This window comes from Microtus ochrogaster, chromosome 6 (genome assembly GCF_000317375.1).
Source record: "Microtus ochrogaster isolate Prairie Vole_2 chromosome 6, MicOch1.0, whole genome shotgun sequence".
NCBI lineage: Eukaryota > Metazoa > Chordata > Mammalia > Rodentia > Cricetidae > Microtus > Microtus ochrogaster.
In genome coordinates, this window is record NC_022013.1 from 59,142,838 (window position 1) to 59,153,894 (window position 11,057).

Sequence of the window (11,057 nt, forward strand, 5' to 3'; positions counted from 1 at the left end):
CACAGCAAGTGTATACATTACTCTGGCTTGGCTCTGGTCTGAGTGGTCCCTGAAGGATACAGTGTAGATAGTCTTGATCTCAAGCATAGTGTTATGGGAAATGGTGGGACTTTCACAGCATGGTGTTATGGGAAATAGCAGCGCTTTTGTGGACAAGGAACTGATGGGAGCCTTAAACCATTGGAGGCTTTCCTTCAGAAGGGGCCATGGGATCTCAGTCTCTCTCCCTCTGAATTCCTATTTATCAACATGGAGTCCCCCCAGCTTGTGTTCCCACTATGAGGTACTGCTACCCAGAACCTATGGGGTAGCCCAACCTTGGACTTTGAGCTTCTAAACCTACAACCTTTTCTCTTTGTAAGTTAACTGTTTGGGGTATTTCACTGCAATAGCACAAACTGACTGCTATAAAGAGGGATATAACTACATTACAGTGTATGAACTTGTATGTTTATCCTTATATAGCCCGGAACACAGGAAAAGTGTCCAATGAATGCTTATCTGATAAACAAATGGGTGGGTGGATGGGTGGATAGATGGATGGATGAATGGATGGATGGACGGACGGACGGACGGACGGACGGATGGATGGATATATGGATGGATAGATGAACATAGTTTACCCCAATCTCAATAATAGATGTTAACAGCACTTCTCAAAAGCAAAGCCTCTCTCTTCCTAACAGCCTCCTCCTCCCACAGTCCTCTTTCCAGTGACCCCAGATATCACCCCTACCTCCTTAGGATAACTGCCAAACTCAGCCTGCAGGGCAAGGACCCCCAGTTGCAGTATTGTCTCGTCATTGCAATACAGCCTCTCTTCTAAAACATCTTTCCGAAGCTGCAAGTAAAACTGATGCCTTGTCCGGCTGTGCCTAGCAAAGAAACACAGGGGAAAAGACAGCCTGAGAGTCAGGAGAATGCCACACTGGAGGACCGCTCCATCTGGGAAAACAGGTACAACCCAGCAGAACCTAGAGAGACTAGTGTGGGCTCCTCCTCCAACACCATGCCCCCTCCTCCTGATGAGGGCTTCTCTACACCAGATATTCCAACAGCCATAAAGATGCAGCACAAAGCAAAAAAAAAAAAAACTGATATTCAGTTAGATAGCGTCTCTAGAAAGCAGCAGAAAACAGAGAGGGTGAGCCGACTTCAAAGACAACGCTCTCTCCTGGAACTCTTACCCCTGAGCTCTGGAGCTGAACATGGCAGGCACTTAGGGAAAAGAGAACTTGCTACTGAATGGACTGTGTTTGAAACACAGGGAACAATTTCTCATTTCCATCAGGGCCTGCCTCTAAATGACTAGTTTTCCTCTTGATTCTATTGCATCCGAACCCCATGGACCAAAATTGACCTTTCCATGCACTCTAGCATTCCCCACGCCTCTATCTATCCACTGCCTGGAATGTTAGCCTGGACAGTTATAGACCCTTTAATGATCCCAGGAACAGACGGGAGCACTCACTGGAGCAGCCCATAGTGGCTGACAAAGAACTTTATCCGCAGGAAGAGCGTTAAAGTGTCCGTGGAACCTTTCTGGTACTGTTCTCTCCAGCCTTCTGGGGCAACTTTGCACAATCTGGTGTCCTTGTCCAGGAAAAAGAACTCCTCACCTGAGATGGAAATAGAGTTTGGAGGAAGAATCGAGAGAGTGTGCCCCACCAGCCCGCAGACTCATCCCTTGAGCTCTTCCCAGAGGGGTAGGGCCTAAGCTGCATTGGTGCAGGAGAGAGCAGATGGTCCCTTCAGTATCTGGTAGCAGAGGACTCTTGCATAGGTCATAGGAGCTGAAAGGAGTCAAAGGAAAACGATCAAGCAGAAACCATCACAACTGCCCTCCATATGCATAGTCTGTGTCTGAAGACTCAACTAACCACACGGGAATATTTATTTTATATGTACTAAATATGTACAGGCCTTTCTGCCACTGCTCCGGCTACTATATAGTATAGTACTTTGGTGCAACAGCCCAAACTGATCAAGTCAGCAATAAGCACTATCTTATTTGCACGCTCGGGTCTTCAGCTCCAGCAGAGTCGATTCTGCAGCCCATCTAGATGAAGGTTAGATCAGTTGGAACCCCTGCATATACTGTCCACGTTCCTCAGTCAGAACTACTGTATATACTGTCCCCGTCCCTCCCCTTCCTTAATCTTGTTCTCAGCTAGACTTAGCATCATAGACCACTCCCAGGATTTCTGCAGGTCTGAGGCTCTCTGACTATATCCCACATTGTCTGCTCCTGTGCTCCACCCTCCAACCTCAGAGTGTATGGCCATGGCTCATCTAGGGTGGGCTCCCACTACAGTAAGAAGGTGGGACTTTTAAATTAGCAGCCAGCTTCTGGTGCCTGGGAGGTATGTGTGGAGAGGCGGGTAGATGTCCAGGTACATTCAAATAATGACCATCATCCCCAGCCCTCCACCGTTGCTGCTGGATTTGGCTCTCCACACCATATTCACTTTCCCTTAAGACGGATTCTCTCCAAGGGGTAGATGGACTCCCAACACAGTCTGTCTAACAAACCCTCCCAAGATGGTCTCCATCCAGATCGATAATTTCTCCATGAGGCCCCTTCCTAAGCAGCTCTGGAAATCCAGGAATCATCCCCATGAGAGCCCTTGATTGGAGGGTAAAGGGTGTACTCCCCTATGCGCATGCTCATGTACCTGTGGGAGCTTTTGTATGTATGAGCCTGTGGAGCCCCGAGGACAATCTTGAATGCCATTACTCAAACATCAGCCACCATTTGTATTGAGACAGGGACTCTAGGTATCCTGTAAGTCCCTGGGTAGGTTCTATTGGCATGCCAGCAGGCCCCAGGAATCTGTCTGTCCCTGCCTCCCTAGCACTGGGATTACAATGACACACCTTCACACTTTGATTTCCTTTTTACATGAGTCCTGGGAATCAAACTCGAGTCCTCTTGCTACAAGCCCTTTACCAGTTGAGCTGTCTCCGTAGCCCTGGCTTTTCCTTAGATTTTTCATTTCAAATAAATAAAATGCAGAGTTTTCTGTGGGCTGCCCAGTCAGAAAATGTAGCTCTCAACCTCTCATCAAAGGCATTTCTTTTACAGAAGACAGAGACCTTTACAGAAAGCTACCACTAGTCAAAAGGCAGAGAACAACCAACCATGGGGTACCCAACCCCAAATGGTATGTCTATAACGCAATCCCTCCACCTAAAGTACCACACAGCGAGAGGGGAAGTGAAAGGATTGTGAGAGCCTGAAGACCAGGGAGTCTGCTCTAAGACTGTGTCTTCTGGATATGGCAAGAAAGGCACATCCATGTAATCCCAACAAAATGGCTAACTAAATAAGATTCAAATAGTGCAATGCCAATTGGCAGGCTAGCATGAATAGAGAAAAATCTCATGAAGCTCTAGACCTAAATGAAAGGCAACAATGACTGTTGAGAGAGAAGGGAGAATTAGTTTTTCCTAGAGATGAGCTCTTTAATTAGTTTTCCAATACCAAGTGTCATCCTTGACATGCATGCATGTAACAATAATAATTAATAAATAATGGGTCATGAGTTTGAGAGGTGGGGCGTGGGAGGGGTTTGGAGGGAAGAATAGGAGGGGGAAAGTGATATAACTTTAATTCTAATTAAAAATTTTTTAAATAAAGTGTTTTGAATAGGAAAGAATCACTTGGGTTTTTTGGGGCCAATGTGTAAAATGCCAGCAGCACCCCAGATAATTTACAAATGTTTTTAATATTTGTTTGTCTAACTTTAGATTGCTATTTACTGATCATACCTGGCAAGCCTTCTCTCATGACAAGCTGTGCTCACTTGATGCTTTCCACAAGGGATTCAAAGCATTCTCTGGGCTAATTTGTATTGAGGTAAGCAAAGTTAGGTGTCCTAGGATCAAGCAGCTTTTCAGGAGGAACAGAGTTCAGGTATCCATGTACCTGGTTTTCCAGGAGTTCATGTCAACAGTGTCTCCAAGAAACACATACCTTTCACATAAGCCAAACCAAAGTAGGTGGTCTCCCCGAGGTTGGTGAAGGACATGACAGCATTGAAGACAGCTCCGGCTGTGGACTCCATGTGGCACTTCACCTCCAGACACTGTCCACTCAGCAAGACCACACAGAGGTCTCTGAGAGCCAAGTAGGATTTCCCTTTTTTGGTCTGAAAACAATAATAGTATCAATGCTCACAATTAAGAGGAGACTGTGAGTCCAACTTGGGCAAGTTCACCAGGCTAAGTGTGTCCCATGGCTTAGTTCATTTAATTGTCTCATTACCTATGAGAATAGTTTTGCTCCCTATTAGCAGATGAGAAACTGAGGCTTAGAGACAATGAGGAACTTTTCTAGGATTGCACAGTCAGTAAATGACAGAACCCAGACCCAAGTCAGAGCTCTCTGAAGAATCTCTGAGGTCAGCAACGTGGGGAGGTAGGAGACATATGTTTCCCCAGCTTTCCTTCAGGCTCCTCCATGACTCATGGACCCCTGACTGAGCCAGACGAGTGCCCTAGTGTTTATTCTCTGAGCTACATTGAAGACAAGCATGGGGATGACAAAAGAACCTGGAAAAACAAAGACACCATCCCAGGCTTCCCACAGCCCTGCCTCCAAAAGACCGAAAAGCCAAAGACCGCATTGCCAGACAGCGTTGGCCAGACCGGCATCTTGGCTCTAGGAGTATGGAAAATGGGAAGGGTCATCTTCCCAGATGCTCATCATTAGCTGAGAAGCTCATGGCTCCAGGCTGGGAAAGAGCCAGGAGGACATGGACTCGACTGAGCTGGGTAGCACATCCATATAGTGCCCTCCCTCTGCTAGAGCCTTTCCCTAAAATCCTCCATCTTCCATGCCTCTTCCCCTCCCTTCTTGTCTCCTTAGAGCCGCTTCCCTGGCTAAAGGAGCAATTTCCCCCCCATCCTCAGCTATTGTCTTCTACCCTCTCCCAATCCTCATGCGTCTTCTCAATTTTTTTTTAAAGCACAAAGTACTGCCTGGCATGCTTTTCTTTTATGCATTTGTCTCCCTTTTCCTCCTCCCACCAGACTATAGGCTCTACCTGGAAAGGACTTGGGTCACCAAAGCAGAGAGTGGGACCTGGCAGAGTACCCAGTCTGAGATAGTCCCCGCACTTATGCTGAGTGAGGAGATGAAGGCTAAACGGGGCGAGGACAGGGAATAAGCCACAAGGAGCTCCTCTCATAGGGGAGACTGAGAGGCAGGGGGTAGCATGGCCACGCCCTGACTGGGATCCAGAGGGACAAGAGAGATGGGAGAAGATGACATGGGTGGAAAGGAAAACAATCCTCTTTAAACAGCTTTAAGAAGGCAGCATGAGCAGAAATAGGAGGAAGAGAGGTAGAGAGACATGGGGTTCATGGGAGAAGGCTCTAGAGCAGGGAGACTACCAAGATATCCCCAGAAAAGATCCCAACCAAAATGCAGTCAGTCTTAAGTTTGTTGGACTCGATTCCCTCCTGTCCCACCCAGGCTAAGCAGTAGTTACCACAATGGATCCAGGCAAATGTAGGGTCACCGGGGCCTCTCCAGCTAAGAGAATAAACTCTGGTCTGGAGAACTGAGAAAAAAAAAAACATCCAAAATAATCAAACATGGAAAAAAAAACTGGGTTGCAGGCTTTGAAGCTCATTTCCCTCTGCCTTCTGCAGCCCTCTGCCCATCCCCCACCCTACTCAGTGGTCCTCAAAGAAACAGGTTTCAGCAAGACAGATGAATGGGCTGCCCATCTTAACAGGGGCCTAGCAGTGTGGTCTAGGAGGCAGGCAGCATGCTGGCTATCACTGGGCGCATCATCAGAGGTTAGCATTTATACAGCAGTACATAATCGTCATGTGTGTCAAAAGCCCAAAACGAGCTGGGATAGAAGGATAGAGGCACACGCCTGTAATCTCAGTTCTTAGGAGTCTGAGGGAGGAGCATCAGAAGTGTGATGAGCTACCCAGTAAGACTCTATCTCAAAAGCAAAAACAAACTAAAAAAAAAAAAATCAAGGACTATGAAGATTTTCAGTCAGTTAAGTGCCAAGTACAAGCCTGAGGACCTGAGTTCAGTACCCCAGAACTCATGCAAAAGCCAGGCATGGCGGCATGCACCTCTAAACCCAGCACTGGGGGGTGAGGTGCTCGGGAGGTTCCCTGGAGTTTGCCGGTCAACTAAATTTGCTGAGTTCCAGGTCCATTGAGAGGCCCTGCCTCAAGAAAACAAGGTAGCGAGCAATTGAGTAGACCTCTGGAACTGATCTCAGCCAATAACTAACCTCAGCAGAGGTTTTCTATGAAGAATCCACAGGAGGTGTAAATAGACCTCAGGGGCCACCCCTATCTGTATGTCCTATTACCTTGGCCTTCAACGCTGGGCAAGTGAGTGTGGCTGTTCTCTGGCCTCAACTCCTCCATATTTGTCCAATCCTAACACGCACACATGCACACACACATACACACACGCACGCACGCATACACACACGCACACACACACACACACACCAACAAGACACTTCTTCCTAGGTAAACCACCTTGCAAGCCCAGAAATACCCCTGCATTTTGTCTGCCTAACGGCCTCTTACGAGTACATTCTGCTTTGTCATCTCCCTTACATGCCACACTGGGCCTACAAACTTCTACACACGCGGTCTCAAACTTCAGGAAAGGTAGGCCTGAAACAAACCTCACACCCTAAACAGCATCTACTGTACAGCCAGGGGCTATGGAGGGGGCTGTGAGACTGGAGGATACCTAGCTTCAAGTGGCCAGGTTCAGGTTTCTGTCAGTGCAGATGTATGAAGGCCAGCCCAGAGCCCCTGAGTACTGAAGCCCCTCCCTGCATCCTCCCTCTGTGTTACAGGTCCCATCTGGGACCGCTCTCGATGGTGTCCTTCAGCCACAGACCTCTTTACTCGCCCTTCCGTTCCTTTGTAGGAAATTCATTGGAGAAGATGTTGCTAGCTGTGAGCTTTCTGCTTCTGCCAAGAGCATAGGCCCGGAGCCACACCGCAGGCCCTCCTCACAGTCACAGGGATCCACACCTGCCAAAGCGCTGTCCAGGAGTAAGGAAGGTAAGGTACTTGATGATACATCGGTCCTACCACAGACTCAGCCGCTACCTTACGTTATTTCCCACATCGCCCGTTGGTGAAGCTGAGACCCTCAGAGGTTAAGGCTACACAACCACAGGCTGGGGAACTACTTAGGGTATGAGACCACATATACCCCCCACCCACCACCACCACCACCACCCCAGGATTCTGCCTCTGTGCCTGTTCACTATGATCTCAAGGTTCCAATATTTCCTAAATAGATCATGGCTCTGACTTTGTTTTTGAAATTTTGGACATTCCAACTCTTTTGACAACAAACAGTCATGAACCATCTGTTGATGCTTTGGTCAAAAGCAGACCAACTGTGTGCGCAACAGGGATCCCGTGATTCAATGAAGCCAGCAAACTCCAATCACCTAGACAGGCTAAAGCCAACAGGGTACACATTATGTCATGGGGATGCTGGGGTAACAAACCCGCTCCCCAGGAGCGAAGCCTCCCCAGTCAGTGACTCAGCTGGTCACAGATGCAGAAGGCAGACAGAGAGGCCAGGAATTCTGGCTAAACCCCAGAAATCAGCACGGCCGAGTCATGAGCTCCAAGTAACTGTGTCCAGCAGGCACTGTGCTGTGTGGTTGTATGCTGTGTGGCAGGCAGGGTGTGCCTGGGGATCACCACTAAAACACCAGTGCTCGTGATGTTCCATTTCTGGGCCTGAATGGGCTTCCCAGAAGATACAGGTTCCTGACAAGACCGTTGCCAGCAGGCAGCATATACCTTGACTTTTCACTAATGTCCTTTCCTGGAGAACGGGCTTCTTGTCACTAATCAGCAGAGAATCAGGTTGTGTAGACTCCCACACCAAGGTCACAGTGTGAGCTTTGCGAGCAGGAGACTCACCCATGAGGGAAACCACAAGGACTGTGAGCCGTGGTCCTCCAATGTTGCTCTGAGGAGCTCTGTGTCTCTGTACTTCTCTCTGAAACTAACCAAACAGCGCGGTAGGGAGGGTTCGTGCAAACAAACAGCGGCCGAGAGTGTGGACACCACCCCAACTGATCAGCTGTGTGCCCTTGGGGGGATCACTATATGCCTCTGACTCTGCTCCCACACTGCAAGTGGAAATGACAGTATAGCCAGGTGAGATTGTGACAGCGAGGAGGAAAAAAACCTAACGACAAAAGGCAAAGCAGGTCCTTGATTTAGGAACAACAACTTTAAATAAAAATAAACAAAATAAGGCTCAGTGGTACACACCTGTGACCTTGTACTCAGAGGTTGAGGATCTAGAATTCTAGGCTATATCCCGAGATTCCTTTTCAAAATGAGTAAGTAAATAAATAAGGCACCATGGCTAATACAGATCAACTTGACAAGATCTGGAAATAAAGCTCTGGGCATGCCTTGAGAGACTTCTCAGATGGGTTTAATTGAGATGGGAAGATCAGCCCTAGCTAGAGTCATGCCATTCCACGGGCTGGGTTCTCGGGCTGAATGAAAAGAAGAGAGTGAGCTGAGCACCAGCATCACCTCTCTCTGCTCCCTGACTGCGTATGCCACGTAACCTTGTGACTGCAGGTGCCACGTCACTCCTCCCACCATGCCTCAAACTGTGAGTGAAACCAAACATTGCCTCCTTTGGGTGCTTGTGGCTGTTGTTACTGTTAAGTAAAAAATAATAAGGGTCACTTTGCTGGCACAAGAAATCCAATTAGGTCAAATTGCACCAAGTCAAAATGCCCATCGTTTTATTAAGAATGATGCTCTCGCGTGGCCGAGCACATGGCGGGGAGACAGAAAAGCAGGGAGCCCATGCAAACTCAAAAACCATGTGTTTCTTCTCTGGGAGCCTACTAAAATACCCTGTGGGAGTGGTCCTGGAGTCCAGAGCAATGCAACTCCCAGGCCAGGTTGGCTGGGATGGATGCCAAGGGGTGGAAGCTATGTTCCAGACTTAACAGTTACCTCCCAAAACAAGAAAAAAAAACTAAATATAACTCAAGTTCAGGGAGCTGAGAAGCAGGTAAAAGCATATTTGAAGGTTAATGTAAAAACCACTCTTTGAGAACACCTAGAGTAAAATAAAAAAACAAAGCGTTTTATGAGTCACTGCTTGTCAAACCTTTTTCGGTTTAGGGGCTGGAAAGATGGCTCAGTAGTTAAGAGCACTGACTGCTCTCCTGGGGGCCCTGAGTTCAATTCCCAGCACCTACATGGAGGTTCATAACCATCTGAAACTCCAGCACAGGGGATCTAAAGCCCTTGTCTGGTCTCCACAGGCATCAGGTTATACACATGGTTCACAGACAAAAAACCCTCATATATAACATAACACCTTTTTGCCAGGCAGTAGTGGCACATGCCTTTAATCCCAGCACTTGGGAGGCAGAGACAGGCAGATCTCCGTGAGTTCAAGGCCAGCTGATCTACAAAGTGAGTTCCAGGACAGCCAGAGCTGTTACATAGAGAAACCCTGTCTTAAAAATAAATAAATAAATAAATAAATAAATAAATAAATAAATATTTTTAAAAAAAAACTCTTTCTTTTTCTAGCTTAATCATCAATTTGGACAACTAGACTCCAATTTAAACAGCTAATATTTAATATAATTAACTCTATTTAACTGTTATAAGTTTAGTAGGCATACTGACCCTAGGCCCAGGCCCTTAGCACTTCCAGGAAGAGAAACACTTGCATGGGCATGTTCTGTATGTATAGCAGGGATATCCACACTCAGGACAGGAGACAAGGTCACTTTGCAAACCGTCTGTCTACATAGGACTGCTCAGAGCCTTCACTCACCTCTTCGCAGCTGCACACCATCAGAGGCTCGAGCTCCGGGGTTCTCACTGGCAGGCCGATGCAGCTTACTCCTGAGAAAGTAGCTTCTGCTCTGCCGCTCACAGGTACCTTCCTCCACAACTCGTCTCTCCACCTGAGCAGGGGTTGATGGACTCGCAAGTCAGCCATCAGGCCAGAGGGGTGCATTGATGCCAACACGCGCAAGCTACCTGTCAGGCTAACTAACTCCTTAGACAAGTACCCTACCATGGAGCCCCTGGATGTGTCAGGCTAACTAACTCCTTAGACAAGTACCCCACCACGGAGCCCCTGGATGCTTTTTTTTAAAATTGAATTTCCTTTTAACTAAAATTCGGCTGACTTATATTCCACTAGCCATACATAGCTAGTGGCTCTCCAGTGGGAAAGATGGGTTCCAAAACTGACCTCAGAGATTGTGCCCACTGACCTCAGAGATTGTGCCCAGCACCAAGCCCACCAGTCGACTGATGTGGAGACTGGCAGGGGCTGGGTATACAGCCACTTCTTCCCGATGAACGCGGCAGGCTTCCAGAACTGCCTGCAGTGGCCGCCGTCTTCGAGGCTGGTCTTCGCACATGGCCAGTAAGAGGGAGTGCACAGGCTCTCGAAGCTGCAGGGGCTGCAGAGGACACACGGTGACAAGTGCGGCCTAGTGGAATGGCTGTTGCAGGACACCAAGGCCCACATGCCCCAGAGACTCCAGAAAACACACTTATCACTACGGAAACAGATTTGCTTCTGGAACAGACATCTGATTTGTCACTGAGGCCAAGCCACGGTTTCGACATCTGCTGTCCTTGCTACACTCTGATCTGAGCTCTTCAGCTCCGATGCAAGCTTGGTAAGTTGATGAAAAGCCTGTGCCAGACATCATAGACCTCGACTTGAGCCAAATGCTTGGCCACACTAGTGGTCACACACACACACACACACACACACACACACACACACACACACACACACACCGCTACATTGATCTGGTAGCCTGGTGCTTCCAACAGCTATTTGGTGTGGGAGCGGGCAGTCATCTCATGGGGACTTCCTCCTGGAACTTGAGTGCAAGGGAATCATGTGAGTTAAAGTGGCCTTTCATGCAGACTTATGAGCAGCAGGCAAGGGCTCTGTTACAGTCATCATTGCTAGAACTCTATGCCACACTCACATCAGGCCAAAGGAAAAAGAGTCTTAT

The 11,057-nt window shown here is 48.0% G+C and overlaps 1 protein-coding gene across 1 annotated transcript in view; it reads right to left on the reverse strand.

The window, feature by feature from the left end:
- Frmpd2 (FERM and PDZ domain containing 2) overlaps positions 1 to 11,057 on the reverse strand; it is a 107,771-nt gene that overhangs the window by 73,078 nt on the left and 23,636 nt on the right. Inside the window, exons 5-12 of the mRNA XM_026779984.1 lie at positions 10,296 to 10,487; positions 9,848 to 9,980; positions 7,945 to 8,029; positions 6,896 to 7,043; positions 5,496 to 5,567; positions 3,977 to 4,151; positions 1,472 to 1,619; positions 737 to 875 (exon numbers count right to left, since the gene is read on the reverse strand). Of these exons, the coding sequence (XP_026635785.1) occupies positions 737 to 875; positions 1,472 to 1,619; positions 3,977 to 4,151; positions 5,496 to 5,567; positions 6,896 to 7,043; positions 7,945 to 8,029; positions 9,848 to 9,980; positions 10,296 to 10,487 (1,092 nt within the window). The remainder of the gene's footprint in view (positions 1 to 736; positions 876 to 1,471; positions 1,620 to 3,976; positions 4,152 to 5,495; positions 5,568 to 6,895; positions 7,044 to 7,944; positions 8,030 to 9,847; positions 9,981 to 10,295; positions 10,488 to 11,057) is intronic.